The sequence below is a fragment of the Canis lupus genome, chromosome 2 (genome assembly GCF_011100685.1).
Source record: "Canis lupus familiaris isolate Mischka breed German Shepherd chromosome 2, alternate assembly UU_Cfam_GSD_1.0, whole genome shotgun sequence".
In the NCBI taxonomy this organism is placed as follows: Eukaryota; Metazoa; Chordata; class Mammalia; order Carnivora; family Canidae; genus Canis; species Canis lupus.
The window spans coordinates 59,747,105-59,772,422 of NC_049223.1; the positions used below are offsets into that span (position 1 = coordinate 59,747,105).

Consider the following 25,318-nt stretch of genomic DNA (forward strand, 5'->3'; position numbering starts at 1 on the left):
ATGAGACCCTTCCAGCAACATCAAAGAACCACTGCTATTGCAAGGCTCTTTCCACGGGACAGAGGGACTCCAGCTCACCCACTTGGAGGGTCTCTTGCTATTTATTTTGGCAGCTCTGACCTTTGCAGCAAGTCACCTGAGCCCTGGAGGGAATAGAGATTTAAACTTTTTGTTTTTTTTTTTCCTCTGCCTGGGGCCCAGGGGCCATCGCCCCTCCCCAGGCTCTGCAAAAAAAAAAGCCCACAAACACCCGCCACTCAATTGGTGTCTTTATTCATACTCTGTTGACATTTCCCATGGGGAACTGTTGAAGGGGAGGGGGCGGGGCTGAGCAAGGAGCCAAGGCTGGCTTTTTCCTCCAGCCAGTGGAGGAATGGATGGGGGAGGGCTGTACTAAATAGAGGGAACAAGAGAACCATCCCTATGTGGGCTGAGATGCATCGTGGAGTGACTTCAGACAACCTGAGTCCTTCGGTCAAGAAATTCAATCACAAAGTGGAAAAATAAACATCGAAAGAAAAGAACAAAGTGCATACAAAGCAAACTGCTAATGTAGGAGAGGTCCTAAGGCAGCCAGCAGTGAGAAGCCAGGTGTGTGGGGCGGCCACATCCGCGCCCCTGTCCCACTGCCCCATGCCACGCCGGGCTGTCAGGCCACCAGTGCCCTCTTGAGACAGTTTCCGTCTGTTGGCTCCGAGGGTGCTGTGAGCCACAGAAAATCGTGGCAAGGTAAGAGCCTGAAGTGTGTGACAGCACCAAGGCAGCCCAAGGCAGGGCTGCATTGAGAATATCAAGGCATCTCTTTGGGGGTGGCTCTGGGGGGGGGTGAGGGCAGTTGGGAGGGGTACAATCAGCACCGTTCCTTGGGCACAGGGCAGAGCCACTCTCCAGAATCTTAAATTACCAGGTAGGGGTGAGCACGCCCATTTAACTACAGAGCTGAAGGCTGCCAGGCCCATCCGGGTCCTTCCCTGGCGCTCAGGGCCCGGTGTGCAGAAGGCAATGTGGCGGGGCAGGGCCTGGGGGAGCCAGAGCCTGCTCAGCAGCCCAGCCAGTCGGATTTGATGCTTCCAAATTTCACGCTTTTCAGACTTTGGTTCTCCAGCTTCAGGTAATACGCACCCTTGAAGAAGTAGCTATGACCTGGGATGAGAAAGAGGGGAGGCTGTCACCACCCCACCCTGAGACATGGAAGGTTCCTGGGAGCTTTGAGAGCCACCGGCCATAGGGCACAGGCTTTTCAACCAGAGAAGATCCCTCTGAGGCCAGAGGGAAGGGAATGGCTGGGGAAGTCCACTCCCTGAGTCCCTGTTTTTCATCTTGAATGGGAATTAAGATACCGACCTCTTAGAGCTTGTGGCGAGGACTACATCAGATAACATATGCTATTATGAGTATAAATAACAGCATTCCACTGAGCATGGGTACAAACTAAGCAAGTCCCAGAGACCAGAGGGAGCAAACTAGGAGGCTTCTCACTCCATCAGGCCTGCAGAGGGGTTTTATTTGGCTTGCACACATATTTTGTTTTGTTTTGTTCTGAATTCTAAGTTGCCAACACATAAACATCTGGAAACTTCATACGAAAATATACATTTCTTGCTTCCTCTTAAAACAGCTAGGATAGGGACGCCTGGGTGGCTCAGCGGTTGAGTGTCTGCCTTCTGCTCAGGGTGTGATCCTGGGGTCCCAGGATTGAGTCCCACATCAGGCTCCCCACAGGGAGCCTGCTTTCCTCTCTGTCTATATCTCTGCCTCTCTCTCTGGCTCTCATGAATAAATAAATAAAATCTTAGAAAAATAAAATAAAATAAAGCAGCTAGGATATCTAGCAGCACTGGGTCCCGTTCTTGCAGCAGCCTCAAGAAGCAGATGATTGTGAAGAAGCTATGTGCCTTCTGGTTCACCACAGACCCCACCCCTCCCTCCTGTCTGCCTTGTCTGCTTCACTCATTGGTGCTACTGGCCCAGCCCCTATGGGCTTTAAAATGTGTGACTCCTGACATCGATGATCTTGTTTGCCTCCTTTAAAAGCCCGGCACGTGAGAGGGACTCCATAGATGTTTATTCTTGAAGAGAACCCTTAACCAGGCCCCTGGATTATACTTTGCTCTTTCTTGGACATGTGAGACCTTTCGCCACAGGAGGTTTGGGCCGTGTGCTTCGCATATGATAGGGGCTCAATAGAAATCTTTGTGGAATTTAATTGCAACCTCCTCTGAAAAGCCAAACTGGACTCATTCCCAGGACCCTGCAGACCTCACAGAAGCCTCCTCAAGAATATGTTTTTCCAACCCCAAATCCTATCCCTTGCTGACACTTGGTTGTATTTTACTCAGCGAGGGATGGAGTTGAGTGGGACATCTTTGCCACATCAGCAACAGGGCATGACAAAGTTTGTCCTGTCTCAAATGGAGCCATCCTTCTGCTAATGGGAGGCAGTCACAAGGCCTCCTGTGGAACCTGAAAGGGCCTGGACCAAACCCCAGAATGAATGCAGGGCACAGAGCCATATTTCTTGTTCCAGCAGGCCTCCTGCCCTCCCCTTCCCTGGCTCCAGGCCCTGCAGCTGTGAGAGGCCTTTCTGGGTCTTACTGCCTGGAGCCGGCTGAGTGCGCAGAGGTCAGGGGTCTGGATGCCTTCCCAGTACTGGGCTGAAGGGGCTGATTTGTTCCCCGCCCCCGCCCCAGCACCACTTGCCTCCCTACACAATGAGGGAGTGTGTGCTTGTGGGGAGCTGGGCCCTGGCTGGGGGTGGGGAGGCCTGTCCTAGAAAGCGGACAGGGCTCTGGGCAGCTCACCACTGCCTTGCAGGTCCACCACGGCGTCCAGGTTATCCGGGATGGCGTTCCAGGCATCTGCGATGAGCTTGGGGAAGCCAGGATCCATCTTCTTCTTGACTTCATTGTATCTGCAAGCAAGCGGATCTGAGGGACCAGTGGGACCTCCTGGAGGCCAGCCCTCCTCCCACCTTGATGGGAGGGTCCAGCCCAGGGAAACCAGCCCTAGCCCTGCCTGGAGGCAGCCGGCTGGAGTGGAAGGCCAGGGAGTCAGACTGGGGTCTGGATCCCAACTCCACTACTCATTATTAATTACGTGACTTAAACAGTCCCATAAGAGCAATCTTGTGATTATTGCTAAAGTGTAACCGGTGTATTAACCACTTTCCATATACTTTCTCAGTCAATCCTTGTGACAATCGCAAGGACACAGTTATTACCTTAATACCAATTTTACAGGCCAGAGGCTTAGAAAGGGCACCCAGCTTCCAAGGAGTAATCCAACCCAGGCCTGTCTGGCTCCAGGGCTGTAAATTGCTTTCCAAACCTCCACTTTACCAACTATAAAATGGGGTTGTAGTTAATGTTTTTAATTGACATATATAAGAATTGAAAGAACATATATGCAAAGTGCCTATCTCCATATCTGATACTTAGTAGATATTTGGGAAATGTTAGTCCCTTTACAAACTTCTGATCCCTGCTGTGGTATGAAGAGCACTGGACTAGGAACCTAGGGACAAATTCCAGCCTTAGCAACCTTTCACTGAGAGGCTTTGGACAAACTGCTGCTTCTTTATCCATCACGTGGAGGTAACAATCTACATCCTGGGAGATGATCTCATCTGGGATGGCCAGGTTAACAGTGCAGGTATGTGGGTGGAAGCTCACTTAGTCAGGGGGCAGGCCTCCCGCCACTGGAGTCCCTACTGCTGCTAACAGGGTGAGTAGTTATCCTGGGCTGTGCCTTTTATCCAGGTAGTTACCTGGGGTATTAGCTGGCATATTCTTCTTCCTGGCTAGCAATGTCTCCATCTTTTTCAATTTGGGGAGAATTTCTTAAATGCTAGGCTCACTTTGATTCCTTTGCTTCTCTATTTACACTCAACCTATTATTCCCTAAATATTTAATGAGCTCCTCCTCTCTGATTGTCAGTGGATATTGCATTAATCAAGATAGTGCTCGCTTCAACAGCATATACTAAAATCAAGATAAAGTCTTGCCCTTGTGGAGCTAACTTTCTAGACAGATCCATGGTTGAATGCCATTCTAGTGACAGCCAGGCTTTCTTCTGCTGTGCCTCAGAGCGGATCCTCTTCCCCACGGCCACCCCAACACCACAATAATTTCTCCTGTAAGTTCCCTTCTCCAGGGGGGTTCGCTTCCCCCTTTCTCCGTCACTCTGAGAAACTGCCAGAAAAGCCTTCCTTGATCCCAGCTGCATCATAAGACTGCTTGCAAAACCTAACATGCTTCCTCGTGACCTGGTGTACCAAAGCCAAGTTTGCAGCTCAAAATCCCAGCCCTCCATCCACATCATCCACATGGCCTTCACTGAAGCCCCACCCCCGACCCAGAGCTATGTGCCCTGTGTTTGCATCCAGCCTAGCCACAGAGGGTGGGCAGGGCAGGAAGCCACCTCATTTTACAGATGTGGAAACCGAGGCTCAGGGGAGAGAACCAATTTGGTTCCAAGTTCTTTTCCTCTGGGAAGGGCCCGACATCATGACATCAGAAGGTGCTGGCTCTGCAGGGGCTCGAAGCTCTTCATTCGGCTCTCTGTCCCCAGGCTCCTACAGTGTTCCCTGCTGGCTGTCTTAAATGTTTCTTTCTCTGCGACACCCTGTACTTCCCCGCAGCTGTGGAAACTGGCAGTGTAGAGCAGGTGTTAAGAACGCAGACGCTTCCGCCCTAGCTTTTCTTCGGGTGTATCCTTGAGCCAACTTCAGCCTCAGTTTCTACACCCAGAAAATGGGGCTAAAGATAGTATCTACCCTACGTGAAAAATAAAGGCGAAATGCACATATGTCTATTTCCCTCATTCTACCATAAACTTTGCAAGGAAAAGTGTGACTATTTCTTGACCACTGTCTTCCAGCCCCTGGCTTTATATAGAAGATATCAAATATACATTTAGAAGATAGAAGATATCGAATATACATTCGTGGGCTTAGTGGGAAGCTTCCAGAAGCAGGGGCTGATTACTCCCTGGATTAAACTAGGGGATGTCAGGCTGGAGGCAGCAGCTTTGTCCTCTGTCATTGGGGGTGTCTGTCCTTCTCCTGCAAGGAGGCCTCCAAGTCCCCTGCACACTCAGCTCCAGTAAGAGATGTATCGGTCTCTTCAGGAAACCCAGCCCTGAGATTCCGATAAGGCCTTTGGCTCTGCTGCTTTTAAGTAAGTTTCACTGGCCTACAGCAACGCATCCTGGACCCCAGCTTTGGAAGGTGGGCTTATTGCAGAGAAGGACTGAGAAGCAGGTAACCCTGCCCAAAACCCAGCCAGGCTCCACCACAGCTGAGCGTCCTCGTGTATGTGCACACATGTGCATGTGCTCACTCGCATTCACATGTGGTCGCATCTGTCATATGTGTTTTTATCCACGGGGGTGGGGAACATTGGAGGGAGATTATAGAAGTCCTTCCAATACCCTGAATCGTCGACACCAGTGCTTGAAGATTCTAAGATTCACGTTTCTATGTGTCTGCGTCTCTCGCCGTCTAGGTTCTAAGATTTAGAAATTCAGGGCACCTACCAGGCTGAGAGGCCATTTGTAGTATGTGCTAGTGCTGAGGAGTGTTCCGGAGCCTCTGGGCAGAAAGCCGGCCCCGAGGTTTCCTGGCTGACTGTGTTCTTTCTTGAGGTTTGAGATATCCATCAGTTTGAGCTGCTAAGTATCTTAGAAATACGTGTGGAATTCCTCCTAGACACAGGCAAATAGCTTCCGCATGCAGAGCCTCTGGGGGCAGGGTGGTGGGGAGCAGGGCAAGGGGAGAAGAGAGTAGCCTGGGAGGGAAGCTGGAATGTTCTAGGGAAGGCAGACAAAGGGCCCCAGATGCAGTTGCAGCCACAGGAGGAATGCAGGAACCACCCCCTGCACCCGCCATGCCTCCCCACTGCCCAAATGACCCTCAGGGTCCCGTGGAGGGGTGTGGGGTTATGGGACTAGAGAAGCAGTTATCATCCCGGCTCTGTGGTCAGCACACTTGCACTTAAATAATGTAGACCAAGTTATTTCTTTTCTTTGGGCCACAGTTTCCTTGTCTGGGAAAAGTGAAGAATTATAATCAAACTCCAGAAGTCTGGATGGCCTTTCACTGACCATTCTTGGACACTGGGCTCCCTGACCCATAGCCCTGATCATGGCCTCTTGGAACTGAACCCTTCCCTTTTGATGACCTGGAGCAGGGAGCTACCTGCTTCCAAACTAGCCCCCTGCCAGTCTGCACCCAGAGACACTGGGCTGGTGGCAGACATGCCAGAGAGTGCCTGCTGCTTCCCATGGGACCTGATTTGGAAGTTCCTGCCAGGTCCTCAGCGCCACCCCCCGCCTTCATCACCCCTATTTCTTCACACCCCGCTATCTAAGGTATAGTAGGGAATAGTGAGGAATAAATAGCATAGTCTCTGGGAGCCAGAATTCCAAGGTTCAAGTCCCAACCTGCCACGACCTGGCTGTGTGACTTTAAGCTAGATGCTTCCCCTCATCTGTAAAATGTGAATAGGAGTAACGACATTTATCTCGTAAAGTCCGTGGAATAGTGTCTGGTGGAGAGTGTGAGTAGTAGCAGTAATTAGCTTTATTTTTATTACCGCCTTCTTCAGCGAGTCACCCCCAAATGAGAGGTTCCAGGCAGGCAGACAGGGGCCGCATCCAAAGACTTCAGAAAAGGAAAGGAGGTTCTGACCACCTTGCACCAGAAACGTGCCCAAGGATGGTTGATCCTTCGGTGACCTCTCAGAGGCCGGAGGGGGAACCCACGGCCCCAAACCACCGACTCTGCCCCAGGAAACAGGAAACCGCAGCACGTCTTCTCCACGTCCACACAGCTGGCTGTGCTGTCCCCCTTTCTACCGCCCACACCACCAAGCCCTTACCTCCAGAACTTGTCTCCGGCAAAGATGTAGGTCTTCTTGTTCTTGCTCCAATTAAAGGCAGCATCCACGCGCTGAACGTCAGGGGGCAGCCCCAGGCTGGTCAGCGGCTTGGGGTACCCTCGCTCCAGGGTGCTGGCTGAGTACACCCAGTACTCATTCCCTGGGGAGGGAGCAAAGCGGGCGTTGGTGGCTGGTGCTGAAGCCCCTCAGCCTGGCCTCTTCTGCCTATCGTCTGTCTGCCAGGGATGCCACCGTGGCCGCTCTCGATGGGGACACGAGGTCCTGCTCACTTCTGCTTCAGTGCCCAGGATCGGGACTCACATATATGGTTTTACAACCTGCCTCTAGAAGCAGCCCTTGCTATTCACACGCTAAGTGCCACACTTGCCATGAACACCTTCTCCTAATTGGTGCCACTGCCCAGGACCACTCTGGGATGGAGGGGGTGGGGAACTGGCTGGTGGAACACGTACCTGTCTGATGCCCCAGGAAGCCGTCCCTGTGCCCACACCTCAGACCAGGGCAGGGTCCAGTTGGTCCTCCCTGCCCTGCCATAGCCCTACTGCATTTCCTCACAGCCTGCTTTTCTGTCTCCCCCGCCAACTTGTGAGCTCCACGAGGGCAGCGGCTGGATCCCCGGCACGTGGTAGGTTCAGATGCTGAATGAGCAGGTTTCCCAAGTGTTAGCCACATGACCCTACCCCTGCTAATTTTTACCATTTACAGAGACTTTCCGTCCTCTTATGGACCTCCTATTCTGTTTTCGAGGAATTCATCTTGAATTCATCTTGAAATCCACGGAGATAAATTTTTTTGGAAATCAATTTATTTTAAATGTTATAAGTGAGATCATCTTAGAAAAAGTTCTAGCTAAAATCTTTGTCTGCCAAAGGCTCCAGCATTAGAAAAGTGTTAGGGACACCAGCACACAGGCACTAAACTGTGATTTTCCTTCTAGAAGAGGATCAGGATTGGAAATTAAAAGGTAATGGAATGTTCACTCTGTGGGCTAGTGCTATTTGATGCTGGGTGTCTGAGCCAATCCCCCAGAGGAATCCCACGCTTTTGGAACTGATGGTTGAAAGAACAGATCCTGAAAGGACAGGGAGTACCCACAGGTACACAGGAACCATGGTGCAGAGCCCCAGGGATCTGAGGGCGAGGCAGAGACCTTCCCACGCACCTGCAAAGAATACAGCCTTCTCCTCCTGTGGGGCCTCGTACACAGCATCAATCTTTTCCGGGAGCTCAGGCCAGAATGTGGCTACCAGCAGGGGCCCCATGGGCTTGTTCCGTGGTGTCACTGTCCGCCAAATGAACCTGCGGTGGGGGCAGGGGACACAGGAAACCACACTCTGGGTCACTCTGCAGCTGTTACCACATGTGCCTCCTCAAGCCCACCCAAACACTTCCCATTGATGATGCCTTCAGACAGGAAGGCCAGGTCAAGGGCACGTGGGGGCAGGACTGGAGAATGAGCAGAGCTCTGCCCACCTGCTCTGCAAGATGCCAGGGCTGAGGAGCCACGTTGTTTGCCCCTGTCTTGCTCCTTCCTCCAGGAAGCCTTCCCTAACTACCTCCATCATACCACATTCTTCCTCCTCAACATGAGTGTCTGCAATAGCAGTTTGATGATTTTTTAAGATGGTTTATCTCTCTTATTAGCTCAGATGTCCATTGAGGCAGGGGCTGATGGTACTCCAATCATCTCCTGAATTGAAATGGAATGGACTCGTGTACTTTGGCAGGGGCGAGAGCTCTTATTTACGGACAGCCTACTAAGCACCACGCCCTTTGTGTGTCTTGTAAAATGAAATCTTCACAATGTGACAAGATAATATGCACTCCTGGTGGTCTATGAGCATCCATGATACATTTATTTCCCTATCATCCTTCTTCACACAACTTCCATATTTATGATCCGAGCTTGCCCACCGGCAGACCCATCCCCATTCTGATGAGTTTAAGCCACTGGTCTCGAGGTACGATTCCCAGGCCAGTAGCATGAGCATCATCTGGGAACTTTGTTGGGGCCCACTCGAGACCTATGCACCAGACTCTCTGGGCTTGGGGCCCAGCAATCTGCTTTAACAAGCCTTCCAGATGATCCTAATGCATGCCAACATTTGAGAACCACTGGTCTAAACCTATCAGAGCTTAGAGTTTCCTAGAAATTGGCATGGATTCAGCAGTTACTGTATGATTCATGTGGGCCCAATGAGATTGAACAGACAGACTTGTAATTCACAGCTGGGGAATCTCTCACTCTCTCCTGCTGGATATGGCCAAGGAAGCCTGCAGCCCCCACGGCCCCTGGTAGTCATTGTCTGACCATGAGGGACCCAGCCTTGAGAGGATGGCAGTGGACAAAGATATCATTAAGTCACTGAGCTTCTTTCTGCCCTTAGAGGCAACCCTACCCCTGGAGTTCATACCACGTGACAGCAATTTCTGTCTGTTGTTTAAGCTGGTTTGAGCTGGGGTTCCCCGTTATCTGCAGCCCAAACATCCTGCTGCAGGAAGGTACCATCAACTTTATTGGGCAAATGAAGCTCAGAGAGATCACAATATTATCAGGATTTGAATCCAGACCTGACTCCAAAGTTCTGGGTTTAATTATCTTGCAATATTACCTTTCTCCATCCCCCATTTTGCATCTGATCAGGGCTTAAATATTTGCTGGTTAATTCAACAAACCCATCAAACACTCATCACTTTCCTTCTGAAATTATGCTGTGTCAGGCCAGGGATGGCTTTAAACCTAGGCCTGGGCTCTGTACCCTTTTCTAGGTCTGCATTTCTCAGATCTAAATGTGTGGTCAGGGTTTCCTTACTGGGAGGTACTCCAGGCTAAGGACAGTCCTGGGGAGTGGGGCCCCCTGACTCACCTTTTCCCCATCCCTATAACAGGGGCTGCTGGAAAGCACTGGCATCTTTTGTTACACTTCCAGGTTTGGGCATTCAAGGCCTGATGGTACCTGACTTCTCACTGCATTCTGGGTCTCCTAGCTCTCTCGGCATTTTGGCCATCTCCCTGTTGGCCAGAAGACTCTGCAAAAAGCAGGGCATCCTCCCTGCGGCACTGAGCCCAGTGCCTGGACCAGAGGAGGACGTGCTTCACAAAAGTTCATGGAACATCTTCCAGCCTCATCAGGCTCTTTCCATCCCTCCCCTCTGCAAGCCAGGAAGTCTCACATCTCTACGGCTCTGCTCTGATCTGCTCCTGTGGAGCCCCCTGCTCAAATACCCTTCCAACCTGTCAGCTCGTCACTCCCACATCATTTGGTTCTTCTTTAAAGGCCCGCTGAAGGGCTGCTTCCTTTTCAGAGCCTTCCCTGACTTGCAGGTGTCCAGGCAAGCATTTTCAAAATACTTCTGCAAGTCCATTCCTTTCATCCCGCTGTGGATTGCTGTCAGGTCTCCCTGCCTGTTTCCCAAATCAGACTGCTGCTGCTCACACTTCAATGAGTATAAGAATCATAGGGGAATTTGTGAAAATGCAGATGCCTGGGGCCCACTCCCAGAGATTTCAGAGGGCCTGAGGGTGGGCGCAGAAACCCACACTCCTAATATTTACACCCTTGGGGGCTCTGGTGTAGGAGGCCCGTGGACCTCTCTAGGCATTAGGCAGCCCATCTGCTCTCAGCAAGCCAACTCCCACAGCTCCTAAAGCAAAGTAGTTGGCACAATAGATGCCAAGTAATTGTTTGCTGATAATACTAGCTAGTATGATCCAATACACTTGCCTTGTGTCAGGCATGAGTCTAAGCATCTAATCTTACAACACCTAATCTCTACAACAGCCCCATGATGCAGGTTAGAATACTATTCCCATTTTATAGATGAGAAAATGGAGGTACCAAGGACACACATAATTAACTTGCCTATAATCGTGCAACTATTAAGCACGATTTACCACACTTTCTGAATGGTTGGATGGATGAAAGGATGGAGGAATGACGACAGGCTAATGGATAATAGATAAAGAATAATAGATGGATAGATGACGGACAAATAGATGAATGATGGATAGTGTATGTATACATGCATATATGTACAGTCAGATGATGGACAGACCCTTCAATGCGGTCCTAGATACTGTCTGCCATTCTCCGGGAGGGCTAGGGTGAGTTTCAGCTCTTGGTTGATTGAATGGGGGGCCTTTATCTATAGCATGAAGGATACCACCCCTCCCCTGTGGTTACTTGCTCCCCATACAAAGCACGATTTGGCTATCCGGGGTCAAGGCCATTCCAGGGGAAAGCCTGTGGGAACCTGGATTGTTGTTCCCAATTCTTCCCTCCACCCCTTTTTAGAATGACACATCCACGTGCATTTGCCATGTGACCTCACATATACTACCCTCTATAGCAGGTGTTGGGCTTGGCCATGTGATTTGCTTCAGTCAATGGAACATTCTCAGCCGTGTTGTGAGTGAAGGCTTTAAATGTTCTAAATATTTATTTTTATTTATTTATGATAGAAATAGAGAGAGAGAGAGAGAGAGAGAGAGGAGGAGGAGGAGGAAGAAGCAGGCTCCATGCCGGGAGCCCGACGCGGGACTCGATCCCGGGACTCCAGGATCGCGCCCTGGGCCAAAGGCAGGCGCCAAACCGCTGAGCCACCCAGGGATCCCCGGCTTTAAATGTTCTTGTGTGATTTGATTTGGCCTCTTGTGCTTGTCATCTGCCACGAGTAGCTGCTAACCCCAGGAGAATGAGTGACACGCAGAACGTTCCCGAACCCAAACCACAGACTGAAGCCAAGACACCTAGCAGACCCACAGACTAGGATAGAGCAAAAGAAATGTCTGGTGTGGTAAGCCACTGACATCTGGAGGCTGCCCAATACACGGGACAAACTGTCTATACAGGCCATTCTGTGAAGCCTCCAGTGGGCTCCCAGACCACGGGAATAACAGAGGGAATGGGCAGAAGGCAGGACAAGAAGCAAGCTCCTGCACTCACCGGTCCTTGAAGAAGAAGATCTCCCCACGGATCTGAGAGATGCCATCAAAGACAATGTCTTGTTTGCAGATCTCAGGAGTGACAGGTCCCAGAGTTGGGGTGGGGCCAGTGCCCGTGCCAGCATCAGGGGAGGCCCCTGGAGGAGGACATGACCTCAGACTCTCCCCACCAGGCTGAGCCCCCCGGGGCTGCCCACTCAACCTGCTAAGGGTCAGAAGAAATAGTATTCTGGCCTTGGATTGAGCCCAGGTGAGACACAGAAATGAAGCCTGGATGTGATGGGTGGGGGACAGGAAAGAGAAACCAGAACCCCCAGCACCTGGTCCTTTACAAATGCTCTTCACCAACATCACCCGAACCAGTCCTCATCATAATACTTCCATTTTACAGATGAGGAAACTGAGGCCCACCAAGGTTAAATGATTAATGATTAATCATTAATTGGTTAAAACCCAATCATTCAACTCCAAAGCTCGGGTCCTTAAGCCCACAGGAGAGTCAGAGCCAGCAGTGGGCACTTTCTCAAGGACTCATCCCTTTGCTCCTCATGACAACCGGCCACAGTGCAAACTGAGTCCAGGGAGGTAAAGACCTGCTCCATCACTTGTGAGTGAGTGGCAGAGGCCCTCAAACTCCGCACCTCTACCTCGAGCCGGTGTTCCTTCCCAAATCCGTGTGCCCCCAGCTGTCACCCAGCACCACTTCCACTACTTTGACTTGGTCCAGGACCATCTTATAGCCACTTTTTTTTTTTTTTTTAAATGGACCCACTCTAGCCTCATTGTAAGTATTAGTAAATAAATCACTAGTTTCAAGCTCTGGTTCCATTGTGCCCATTACACATTAAAATAAAAGAACAGGTAGGAAAACTAGACATTTTTATCCCTCCATATCATCAGGGTCTTTCCACATGCTGAGCAATTCTGTCCTGGGTTTTAGCTCATTCTCCTGAATTCTAAACCTAACTTCGTGGCTCAAACCTGGCGACCCTGTGCCAGAAGGGAACCTTAGTCAGGCCTCAGTGTACCCACCTTGAAAATGTGGAGCCAGTTTTTCCCTGCTGAGCTCACGGAGTGGCTCCGGGAAGCCAAGAGGGACATGAATATTGATATTATTTGGAAAGGAACAGGACCATCCAAAGGAAGGGGACTAACCCTTGAGGAGCTGCTCTGATATGCTCAGAACAGATCAACGCTCCTGCCTCCATCTCCTGCAGCTCTGGAAAGATGGGACCTTGCTGGTTCCCAAGCCCCAAGCCTCCACCCCAGGCTGCATAACCTCCCCAGACTCCCATCCCGAGACTCCCACGCTGCGGGTTACCATAGAGCTCTTGAATGCCCTTGATGTCGTCTTGGGACAGACGGAAGTTCTTGGTGTAGGTGTAAATGGGTGCCATCAGGGCTCCAGGGTCCTCAGAATGCTCCAGTCCCATTGCATGGCCAAACTCATGGGCTGCGACCAGGAATAAGCTGTACCCTAAGGGCCGCAGCGGGGGAGAGCGGTAGAGAGACAGGGAGAGAGATGAGAGAGGAGCGAGGCTCTGGCCCCAGTGATGCTGACTTTGAGGACATCCCCATGGTAGGGGGCAGAGAGCCCTGCAAGTGGCACATATTAATTCTCTCTTCTCCTGAGAATTCTAGGTCTGATAGACTATGCCCATTGCTTTCAAGGAGGGTCAGCCAAAGTTCCTTTGTCCCTTCCAGGCTGGGCTTCATGCAAGCTCTACAGGAGACCAGGAACAGCTGTAAATCCTCTACTTAAAGTCTCATTTGTTAAAAATCTGGTTTTTTGCCTTTATGTTTTTTTACAAAGAGTAGGGTCTCCAAGAGGTAAGAGAGTGGGTCCCCTGTTTCTTCCCCAGAGGAAGCCATAAAATCCAGTCTCACTTGGAGTGGCTGCCCAGGCTCAGTCACAGAGAGCAAACCCCATTTCATACTCTGTTGTAGGATGAATTGAGTCTCCCCAAAAGATAAGTTCATTCCTAACCCCAAGCACCTATGAATGCGACCTTATTTGGAAATAGCACCTTTGCAGATAAATTAAGTTAAAATGAGGTCATACCAGGGTAGGGTGGGCCCTTAATCCACTGTGACCTGTGTCGTTCTAAGAAGAGAAGATACTTAGAAGGTCACGTAAGAACAGAGGCAGAGATTGGAGCAATGCAGTCTTCAGAGGGAATGTGGCCCTGCGAATGCCTCGACTTTAGACTTATGGCCTCCAAAGTGCATGAGAATAATTTTCTGTTGTTTTAAGACACCCAGTTTGTGGCACTTGGTTATGGGCACCCCCAGGAAACTAATACATGCTATGAGTGTGCCACACGAGCTCTGGAGCCTTAAGCCCTCCCAGCAGATGGAGAATCCCACCTTTAGGCAGAAGCTGGAGCAGAGCACGTAATACCAGGGTATGTCCTAGCATGGCATTCGGTAGGGGTTAAGGAAAACTCTTTTGGCTGGCCTCTGGCAGTTGATGCAATCCAAACTCCATCTCATTGTGAGTAAACAAGAAGAAAAGTAACCTAGAAAGAGGCTGATCGAATTCTGGCCAGCCCTGCACCAACCCTCTCCCCTGTCCATCAGGGGCCATCAGGGAGCTTTGGGCCCAATGACACCCGGCCCTGCAGACTAGAGTGGGCATGGTGCCCCCAGGCACCCCTCTACAACCTGCGTTGACCACATAGTAAGGTCATGGCCTATCTCCTGGTCACTCTCTTGCCCCAGCCTGTGTACCCTGGAGGGCAAAGAGCTATGTCAGGCAGCTGTCCTCAGCACTCAGCACTGTCAGAGACCCTCCCCACCATTAACTTGGCAAAGGGACAAGGAGGGCTCTGGGGGCTCTCTCGTGCTGCCTGGAGGGTGGCTTTGGACGATGAGGCTACTTCTGTTTTCTTCACGTCTCCTGCGCACCCAGCTCCTTGAAGGCAGCTCTCCATTGGAGAGGCAGGAATGCCTCGTAGGGGAATTGTTCTCTAGTATAGGATACCCTGTGCCCAGCACTGAATGTTTTGGGCAGGAACCACCCCATCTAGAGGGGTAGTCAAGGTGGAGGGAAAGCGCAGCGTCTCCAGGGATGGGCAGGACCTCAGTCAACATACTGTCTCTACCAGCACAGGTGGATGTGTGGGGCTGGTGTCTGTGCCTGAGGTGGGTGGCCAGTGGGGCAGTGGCGAGGAGGGCAGGAAGGTTTCCGGTGCAGGGGCGGGATGGGGTCTGGTGTTTCTGCCCAATGGTCAGAACCTTGTACCTTGGTCAGGGCAGAAGCCCCATTTGCGGTCATCATCATAGTTGGCCGTGGTGGCGCACCACACCTTCCCGTCGCTACGGCCCGCGCTGGTGCAGCTCTCATGCTTGTTGCCCAAGAAGGTGAAGGGGAAGACACAGGGGGCGCCTTCCGAGTTCCCACCAATAGTGGACATGGCTGTGGAGTGAGGGACATGGGTCAGGGGGCAGTGAGGAACCCGAGGCTACCACTAGGGAATGACACGATGCAGACAGTTAACAAACCATGATTACTGAGTACTCACTTGCTCAGGCCTGGGCACTGGAGCAAGCACTTTATACATATTTCTACAACCCTGTGCAGTAGGGAGCATAACCTACCCCTTACCCCCATCCCACCATTTCATGGATGGGAAACTGGAACTCAGAGAAATGAAAAAACTTGCCTGAGCAGCTACTGCTAGAAGTGTCAGGGATAAGATTCACACCCACGCAGCCAGATTCCAGAGCTTTGATTAGCCTCCCATGGACGAGGCCAGAGGGACCAGAGGCAAAGGGGGCTGGGCAGAGCTAGAAGCACCCACATACTCCCATAGACCAGGAGCTCCCTCATGCAGGGTCCTGCAAAGACCTACCCGTGTCTCCTGCAGAAAGCAGGTGCTCAGTAAAGATGGGCCAGGGAAGCAAGCAGGAAGCAAGGAAGGGAGGGAGGAGGAAAGGAGGCAGGGAGTCCTTACTGAAAAACAGACAATGAAGGCCAGAGATGCAGACAGGAGCAAAGAAAGGCAGGGAAGAGAGACTTCAAGAGGAGACAGAGAAAGAGAAATGACTGCAAAGGAAATCGACGGAAGGTGGGCCATTCAGACCAGTCCCGAGCTGGTGGGACATCAGGCATTTCCCAGACGGCTCAACTGGCTATGGGGGCCCGCCGACCGTTCTGACTTGGGTGCCCAACTGTCCCAGCTGCTAAGCACTCTGACTGCCACCCTTGTCCTGGGAAAGGGGGTGGGAGGTGGGGAGGGCGCTCTGGGAGGTTCTGGGTGCAGGGCAGGCTGCAGGCCGAGGCGAGGGGCGGTGGGGGGGAGGGGAGGGCAACACCCACCGGTCTCGGGGCAGAAGCCATACTTCTTGTCGCGGTCATAGTCTTCCGTGGTCCCACACCAGCGGTAGCCGTCCGTGCGGCCCTCCGTGGTACAGCTGTCGTAGGAGGTGCCCTGGAAGCGGAACGGGAACTTGCAGGGCTGTCCGTCAGCGTTGCCACCCATGGTGAACAGGGCTGGGGGCGGGAGAGAGGGGAGGGGGTGAATGTGAGCGGCCACCGCCTGCCTGCCTGGGGGTCAGCTGGCCGCCGCGTGGGCCCAGCCCTGGCTGGTCGCCATCCGCCGGGTCACGCCAGTGAGGTCACAGCATCGTTAAAATATTCAAAACCCATCTCTAGCCGTTGGTCAACTGCTGCTTCTCTGGGCTCCTGGAGAGTACTCCTGTCCCCCCTGGCCACCTCGGCCCCTCCCCTGGGACCTTAAGGACACCTCCCTCAACCCACCCAAACTCCCTCCTCCCAACAAGGAGATGGTAAAACCTGAGGCACGTGGGGCTTCCAGAGCCCCGCGCACACCCAAGGGTCTCTGTCCCCGCTGCTTGGTCCATGCCCACGCCACGTAGATCGTGGTTGGCAGGACCACAAGAGGCTTTCCATTTGAGACCTAGGAAAGCAGTTCTGCGAAGGCTCACTCTGGAACTGCTCGTGGTCATCTCTCTCTTGCTTACAGTCTTTGTCTCTCTCTCTCTCTCACACACACACACACACACACACACACACACAGAGGAAGCTTCACCTCCCTTTCAACCTCAGGCGCTTTCCTGGATGGCCCTGCTGTGGTCCCTGCAGGGCAGAGAGGAGGAGAGGGGGAAAGGATAACATACACTTTGTTCTCCCATTCTAACTTCCCCAAGATGTGAGGCTATGACTGGAGAATTTGGGGAGAGTGGGATTCGGAGTCTGGGTTTTGGTCTCTCTTAGGTTCTTCTCCTGCTCCCCCAATGCCTTCATCCACCCTAAAGCTACAAAATGGTGTGTCTCTGAAATTGCCAACTAGCAAAACCACAAGTGCGTAACAAGGACCATCTGTGCGCAACGGCGCCAGAGGTGACCTCATCAACCCCCATTAACTCCACCATGACCAAAATGTGGGCCAGAGATGGCAGGATCAGGGCCCCATATCCTCACTACTCTCCTCTTCCCAACCAAGAGACCTTCCCCCACAATGCCAGAAACAACAAGACTCCGAGAGAGCCAAAACTGAAGCCACATGTCTTGGTGGCCTCAGAGAAGGAAAGGCACAGTGTTAACCTCTGTGGAGGCCAACAGCTGCATTTTTACCACCCAGAAAGCTCCATCTCCTTTCAGATCCTACCCCCAACAAGGATAAAGGGAAAAGGACACTGACTCAGCAGTCAGGAGGGGCTGAGTAACCAGAACCTCTATTCCAAGACCCAAACACGCGCGTGTTGTACGTACTTGCATCTGGCTAAAGATCAAGTATATGGCTAATGTCCAATGCAGGGAAAAACCAAACTTACGAATTACAGCTGTTTCCACTTCTACAATCAAGGCATTTTGTTCTAATCACAGGGACTGACACATGGCAGGGTTAACTATGATTGAATCCCTATTGGGAAATGCAAGATACATAAAATATTTTTGTTTAAAAATTTCTGACTTATTAATGGTCAGTGGTTTGAGCTCTTACTTAATACAAAGTATTGTGTGAGCTTGGTATTAAAAGCATAAACAGGAACAGATTAACTAGATCTTTGTTCCTTTCCTTCTGTTAAGATGGCTGGTACTCAATGACCAGTAGCTATGGGGTCAGAACAAACATGTAAAATTACAGCCGAAAAAACACAGGGATATATAGATCAAAGAGTCTTTATGGGGATGGAAAAGAAACAAATATTTACAAAATGAATTTTTGGATTTTCTCCCATTTCCCTCCAGTTTTCTGGGCTTTTGACTTCTAGAATCATCCAGTATGATGATGTGACAAGTATAAAAACGTACATGCTGTCTTCTTATGATTTCCGGTTATGAAGTGTGTCTCATGGTGAAGGATATATTAAAAAAGGATTGAGTATGTCAATACCTTGACCCCTTTAAAAAACTTTTCCCTCTGTATGGTTTCAAAACATCTGAAAATGTTATGTCTCAAGCATTGGCAAAAACACATACAAAAATACTGAGTCAGGCCTAATGCCTTTGCCAAGACACAGAGATGCAGACACAAGCAGATACAAAAACCCAGAGAGGCAGATAAGGAAGAGGCCCCACACCCAGACATGTGTACACACCCAGGTGTGTGTGCAGGAGCATGGGAGTCCGTGTCCACATGCATGCAGACACACACATACACACACACACACACACACACTGGAAAAGTCGGTCAGAACCAGGAACAATGGCTGAAATTCCCAGGGCCGGTGTCCCCAAACCAGGTTGGGTATCAGCCTCTGTGTCTGAGTCTTGCTTCCCAAGCTTGCTAGGCTTCCAAGCCATCCTCCACAGCCTCTTCTTAAGTCCTTGAAGCCCCCATCCTGGCCTGGGGCTAGAGACTGGTTCTAGAGAGAATCACTGGGCATTTTAGTAGTTCTAAATTCATTCTTATGCACATTAGAAAAAAAGTAATTAGTATGACAAGCCACTGATTTGGGGCACCCAGGTGGCCCAATGGCTGAGCATCTGCCTTTGGTTCAGGGCGTGATCCCTGGGTCCTGGGATCCAGTCCCTCATCGGGCTCCCTGCTCAGCCTGGGAACCTGCTTCTCCCTCTGCCTAAGTCTCGGCCTCTCTCTCTGTGTCTTTCATGAATAAATAAAATATATTTTTTTTAAAAAGCCTGTGATTTCACAAATGCTATTGCTAATGACAAAACAAACCGATTTAATGAAAGTATCGTGTAAATAATCATGCAGATGAGAAGGACACAACCATGGCTCACACGAGGGTGGTGGGCCTGAATGAATGGAATGGAGGCATGCTGGCTGGCTGGCAGTGTCAGGCCTGTGGAGGAGTAGGGAGGGCAGGGGGAGAGCGGGGAGCCTGGCAAGGTAGAGGCTGAGGAGGAAAGCCTGGGGCCAGGTGGAAGCTCACCTTCGTGGGGGCAGAAGCCGTATTTGCCATCCTTTTCAAAGTTGTAGGTGGTGGAGCACCAGAGGAAGCCGTCACTGCGGCCAGTGTCTGTGCAGCTGGTGTACTCTCTGCCATTGAACAGGAAGGGGAACTTGCAGTACTCTCCGTCGGCATTCCCATACTTCACACGGACCACTGCGTACGGTAACACGGGGTGGACTGTCAGCGTCTCCAGACCCTTCTTTAGAGACCAGGATTCTGACTCAGTCGGGAATGTGACCTCCCTCCCATGGCCAGCTCTCTGATCCCATCGGAGCAGATGGAGGTGTCTGGGGTTGCCAGGGAAGCCACGGTCCTTGTTGCTAGGGACAGCAAGGCATGCAGAGGACCCGAGAGGAGACCCGGCATGCAGATGTTCGCTCTCTTACCTTGTCCTTCTCCCAGGGTCCATAGCTCATCGTCATCAAAGTGAGAGTCTCCCCCAACACCAGGGCCTGGGGCAAAGGCATGAGCCAGGAGCCCGTCCTTGCCATCAAAGGGGTATCCATCTCCATGCTCTGCAATACACAGGGTCTCAGCTTCTAGCTGCCCCAGCGGGGCCCTAACCCAGCCACATCCCTGTCCATGGTCCCTCAACCCTAACATCCATCCCTTTCCCTGTCGTGGTACGGTCATCCAGCCCTGGGAACACAGAGCCTCAGTAGAGTTCCTGACTTGATTATAACTATCCTATGGTCTACACTACCCACCCCCCCAAGTCTATACAGTCCCCAGGATCTCTACCGCTGACTTTCATTGTCTATACTACCGCCAGTGACATCATACCTATCCACATACTAATGTGCCACACCCTCATCCTCACCACTCTCTCATTGTCCCCACGTCTATACCATTGTCCAGATCACCTACCCCACATCCACACTGTCAATTTAACCCTATATCTGACCCTCAACTCATACCATTACCACTATCCGCAATGTTTTTTTTGTTTTGTTTTGTTTTGTTTTTTTCACTATCCGCAATGTTAACCCACAAGTCTACTTTGCCACCCAGGTGCATACCACCCTCCCACATGTTAACACTGTTGCCTCTGCCATTCACCCACATCGCAATACCACTCACAATCTCCACATTATCTACCTTCGTGTCTATACTACTGCCAGTGTTCATAGTACCAACCCACATGGCATCCTTGATGCCAGGTTCTAGCCCATTTCCTCTCAAGTCTACACTACTCTGCTGTTTCTGACCCTCTCTCACATCTAGAATTCCTCAGTGTCCACCAGCTTCAGCCAACAGAACTTTCTGTGACGATGAGGAGATTCTTTGTGCCATTCAATTCAATAGCCATGAATCTCATGTGGCCACTGAGGAGCTGAAGTGTCGCTAGTGTGACTGAATTTTAAGTTTAATTTAATTTTAACTAATTTAAATTAAAATGGCCCAATGTACCTAGTGACTACCACGTTGGGGGATGCAGGTGGACCACCTGCTTTCAGGATTACACTGCGTCCAGGATAAACTCACTGTCACATCATCTGCCCCCACATCAATGTGGCTCTCCAGTGTCTACACATCTTCTACTTTCCTGTCTAAGCTCTGCTCAGGACCCCGTGCCCCTCCAATGGCCAGACTGCCTTCTGCTGACCCCTCTTCTGCCTACCCCAGCGGCCAAAGTTGATCATGATGTCAGCCTCTCCATCGTGGATACGAGAAAACCGCAGCGGAGTTACATCACTCCAGACTTGGAAGGCACGAGCAAAGGCATCATCCACTGTCTCAGGGTCCAGATCAGGTGTGTAGCCAATGATCCTGCAGGGGGTGGAGATGCATGTGAGTGTGTCTGGGTGTACAAGGGAACGGGAGTGTGCATATGCACACAAGCATGCAAGTACATGTACAAGTGTGCGTGTGTGACCATGCATGAATGTGTGCAAATGTGCGTGCATGTATGCAGGTATGTAAGTTTGTGCCTAAGCGTGTAAGGGGTGCATAGGTTTCTGCAGGCATGTATGAGTGTGCATGAGTGTGTATGCACAAGCAGGTATACATGTGTGCATGTGGAGCAGAGCTAAGAGAACAGTCCACCCAGAATGCCTTGGGCTTCTGTGAAGTCCTAGACCAGCCCACATCTCCACACCTGGCTCAAGAGTCTCCTTTCTCACCTCCGGCTGGTGGGTGGCAGGGGGGGGGCATGAATAGCGCATTGAAGGCTATGAGACAGAGATCTCACCCTTGGAATCCAACATGAGTCATTCAGAGGGAGCTCTCAGCCCAATTAACAACCGATAATAACAACTCTATAATACCATATAAAACTCAACAACCAATCATCAAATCCCTTCACCCACCCTATGAGCCCCTCTAATAAGGACAGTGACTGGCGTTCCTTACACTCTCACTGTATGCTGGGTGCTAGGATATCCCTTTATATCGGTGACCAAGCTTAGTTTCCAACAAACCTAAGAGGAGGTTGTGTTTTAGCCCCATTTTATAGACGGGAAAGCCAAGGCTCAGAGCACTGCAAGCCAAGCAGCCTGCTGCCCCCAGGCTAGTGTGAGATTCAAGTTCTGGTCTCACTCCAGTTCCTAAGAACTTTGGACTCAACTTCTGAAGATGCCAGGCTGTCACTGGATACACCCTGGGTCCCCACAAAGGAGAAGGCAAGGCCCAAGGACACTCAGTGTCCCCCAGCTCTGGGACCCCACTGCCTGCAGCCCTGCCTCCGCACCTGTATGTGATCTGGTTCTTGTCCCACTTGGGCTTTCGGGGGAAAAAGTTGTAGTTGGCCACATCAGGGTTGCCACAGCGTGGCTTCCGCATGGTTTCGATGGTGCTCTGGTCAAGCTCCCCAGTCTGGGGCAGCCCAAAGAACTTCTGCATTTTCTTCAGTGTGTCCTTTAGCACAAATAGGTTGCATCTCTCTTTGGGGCAGCCGTAGTAGGTGTTCAGGTATTGCTGGAAGAAACAAACAGCCCGAGGCAAGCAGCCATGTTAGGATAACATAATGTTGACCAAAATAGTCAGGAACCTAACGGCACTGGGATAGAATCCCAGGTTCCCAAACCAGCTCTGTCACTCACTGAGTGACCTGAAAGCTGTAACGACACATGGCTGGGGGCACGTGTTGGGAGCTTACTAGATGCCCCTAGAGCAACTCTGTAATGCAGTTACTCTTGCTATCTCCCTCATACAGAGAAAGAAATTAAATCACAGGGGAGGGGGCACCTGGGTGGCTCAGCAGTTGAGTGTCTGCCTTCGTTTGGCTCGGGTCATGATCCCGGGGTCCTGGGATCGAGTCCCTTATCGGGCTCCCCTTAGGGAGCCTGCTTCTCCCTCTGCCTACGTCTCTGCCTCTCTGTGTGTCTCTCATGAATAAATAAATAACATCTTTAAATAAATAAGTAAAGCACAGAGAGGTTGGGAAATTTGCCTATGATCCCCCAGCTCGCAAATGGTAGAGGGTGGATTTGAACCCAAGCAATCTGGCTCTGGAGCCCAGGCTCGGAAGTATAACTCTCTGCCTCTCCTCTTTACCTCCACCATCTCTTTTAATTCACCTAACTGCTGAAGACAGAGGGATTTGGTTTTCTCACTTTCCTTAGAAGGATATTCAAGGCTCATGTACATGGATTCCTGTAGCAGACAGACCTGTGTTCAAATCCTAGAGCTGTAATTTCCAAAAAGAAGATCATCCTGTCCTCATCTGGCTCCGTGCTCGCTGAGGCCTAAACTAAACAGGCCCCTAGGGAGTTTCAGGGACCAACCAGCTCAGGTTTTTGCCTCCCTGCCATGTGCCAGGACCTGTGCCTCAGTACTCGGGAGAGACTGGTGAACATGACAGGTGTTTCTAGTCTCCAGGGTGCAAATCCCAGCGTGGGGAGGTGGATGGACCACAGTCTGTGCAAAATTGGATGTGTGAGGTGTGTTATGTTGGAATGGTGAAAAGAGCCCGGAGACTTTATTACAGAGGCCCTAACCCTGTTTGGGTGGGGGTAGCTAGGAAAGGGAAAGAAAGAGTAAAATAATAGTAACAATGAGAATAATGACCACGGTTATCTCCCATTGAGGCTTTACCATGGGCCAGGGGCCCTTCAAGGTTTCTATGATGGCCTCACCCTTAACTCTGAGACCCCACTCTCATGCTGTTTGCAGAAGCAGCTGAGACTGTGAAATGAAGTCACTTGCCCAAGGACGCTGGCCGCTCATGACGCCCTGATGAGAGGCCAGGCAGCCTAAGCCCAGAGGCTGCCCCTCAAGCCTCCTACTGCATGGCCTTGGGGCAACATGGACTTCTGCATGCTGTTGGAGGTGTGGGGACCCGGGGAGCTCTGTCAGTGTTGCAAAGCCCAGCCCCAGGCAACAGCCACATCATCAGGCATGCCAGCTCCAGATCCTTGAAATGAGTAGCCCCCTAAAAATGTAAGGTCTCTCGGGGCGCCTGGGTGGCTCAGTGGTTGAGCATCTGCCTTCAGCTCAGGGCATGATCCTGGGGTCCCGGGATCAAACCCCGCATCGGGGTCCCCAGAGGGAGCCTGCTTCTCCCTCTGCCTGTGTCTCTGCCTCTCTCTGTGTGTCTCTCATGAATAAATAAATAAAATCTTAAAAAGAAAAAAGACAAGTATGATCTCCCAACCTATTTATCCAGCAGGGACAGAAGCTTATATGCAGGGAGAGGGAGTGGTGGCATCACATTCTGAGAAGGGGTTCCTAGGGTGACCAGGGGGTGCAAAAGTCCTGTCCTGGGCAGGTTGAGGGCCAGGATGAAGGAGAATAGATTTCTGGGGCGTCTGAAGCAGTAAAGAAGCAGATGTCTCGTGGGCTGGGAGGTACCCCTGGAGGCTCCAGGCGCCTACAGGGTGAGAGGAAGCGCCCCTCTGATGCCCCCAGCCCCCTTGAGTAACGCTGCGGCCGGTCCAGGGAGCTCCTGGGCCAGGCGAGCGCGCTGGCAAAACAAGCTCTGAGCCACAGCCCGGAGCCCCGCCAGGAGGGAGGACTGGCTGGCTGCGGTCCCACCAGCACGGGGCTCAGTCCGCCCCCGCCCCCGCCCCACGCGCCGGGGCCCCTCGTGCGCCTGCCCCTCCCGGCGCCTGGCCCGCCAGCCTCTCCCGGGTTCTCCAAGCCTCTGGAGAAGTTCGAGGAAACTTTCCGAGGTGCAACGCTTGACCCTCCGGGCCAACTGTCCATTAAGCCAGGTGGAAAGGATGCGCTCTTTGCTTCCCTCCGGCCCACGAATACTTGCCAAAAGATCCCCTCCAAGGCCTCTCTCCAGATGTGTGCGGAAGGTTCCCTGGCGGTGGCCAAGCTCTGCTTTGCCCTGAGTTCCTATCCGTATGTGTGCCAAAGTGAACCCAAATTGGGCGCCAAAGGACCCTCTTCTCAAAGTCTCACGCGGGATCAAGAGATCCTCCCTTTTCAAGAGACCCCTTTCAGACCGCTGGCCAAAGGCCGAGCAAGACGCCTGCCAAGGGCCAAGGGCCCGTAGCCAACCCCCCAGATGTGTCCAAAAGTTGTTTACAAAGCGGGCCCCCTTGCCAAATCCCCCGGTTACAAGACAATGCCCCTTTATTTACAAAGGAGGTCCCTTCCAGCTGTTGGCCAAAGCATCCCGGCCCTGCCACCGCTGGCTCCTCGCCCACCCTGCGGGTCCTCAAAGTTGCCAAGTTGTTTACCCAAGGCCTTCTCCGATTACCAAGGGGCTGCAAAAGGGATCCCGCCTTCCGCCGGCCAAAGACCACCCCCCACCGAGCGGTTTCCAGAAGCTCCTCCCCACGCCGCGCGCCCACCGCGGGGGGGGCTGTTCCGGAGACCCCCCCACCCCACCCCACCCCCACCCCCACCCCCACCCCACCCCGAGCCTCGGCCTCCGGAGTTTCTCCCAACTCGCCTCCCTCCCGGGGCCGGGCCGCAACTCACCACAGCCAGCTCTTTGTCCGTCTTGGGGGCGACATCTCCGGGGAACTTGATGATGGGCGACGGCGCGGCGGCGGCGCGGCCCAACAGGCAGCCCAGGACGCAGAGCGCCCGCAGCGGGCCGGCCAGCGCGCCCCGGGCCCCGCGCTCCGGGGTCATCGCGCTCCGGGGCCCCGCGCGTCGCCCGGGGGGTCGCTGGCTCGGTGCGTGCGGCCG

At 52.0% G+C, this 25,318-nt stretch overlaps 1 protein-coding gene across 1 annotated transcript; it reads right to left on the reverse strand.

Moving 5' to 3' along the window:
* Nucleotides 1–252: 252 nt before the first annotated feature.
* Nucleotides 253–25,259, reverse strand: MMP2 (matrix metallopeptidase 2). Its single transcript, XM_038531020.1, has 13 exons — nt 25,106–25,259; nt 21,921–22,147; nt 20,853–21,001; nt 19,618–19,746; nt 19,211–19,384; nt 16,167–16,340; nt 15,090–15,263; nt 13,167–13,322; nt 11,847–11,982; nt 8,063–8,199; nt 6,880–7,039; nt 2,802–2,911; nt 253–1,143 (listed from the first exon to the last, which is right to left on the reverse strand). The coding sequence occupies exons 2-13, from the start codon at nt 22,070–22,072 to the stop codon at nt 1,040–1,042; spliced, it is 1,755 nt and encodes a 584-aa protein (XP_038386948.1). The 5' UTR covers nt 22,073–22,147; nt 25,106–25,259; the 3' UTR covers nt 253–1,039.
* Nucleotides 25,260–25,318: the final 59 nt, after the last annotated feature.

Excerpts from the sequence above, each read along its gene's own strand:
- MMP2 (XM_038531020.1), bottom strand. The coding sequence starts at position 22,072 with ATGCAGAAGTTCTTTGGGCTGCCCCAGACTGGGGAGCTTGACCAGAGC. Across the intron at positions 19,385-19,617 it reads GACCCTGGGAGAAGGACAAG|TGGTCCGTGTGAAGTATGGG; the intron begins GTAAGAGAGCGA and ends TACCGTACGCAG. Across the intron at positions 15,264-16,166 it reads TGGCTTCTGCCCCGAGACCG|CCATGTCCACTATTGGTGGG; the intron begins GTGGGTGTTGCC and ends CTCACTCCACAG.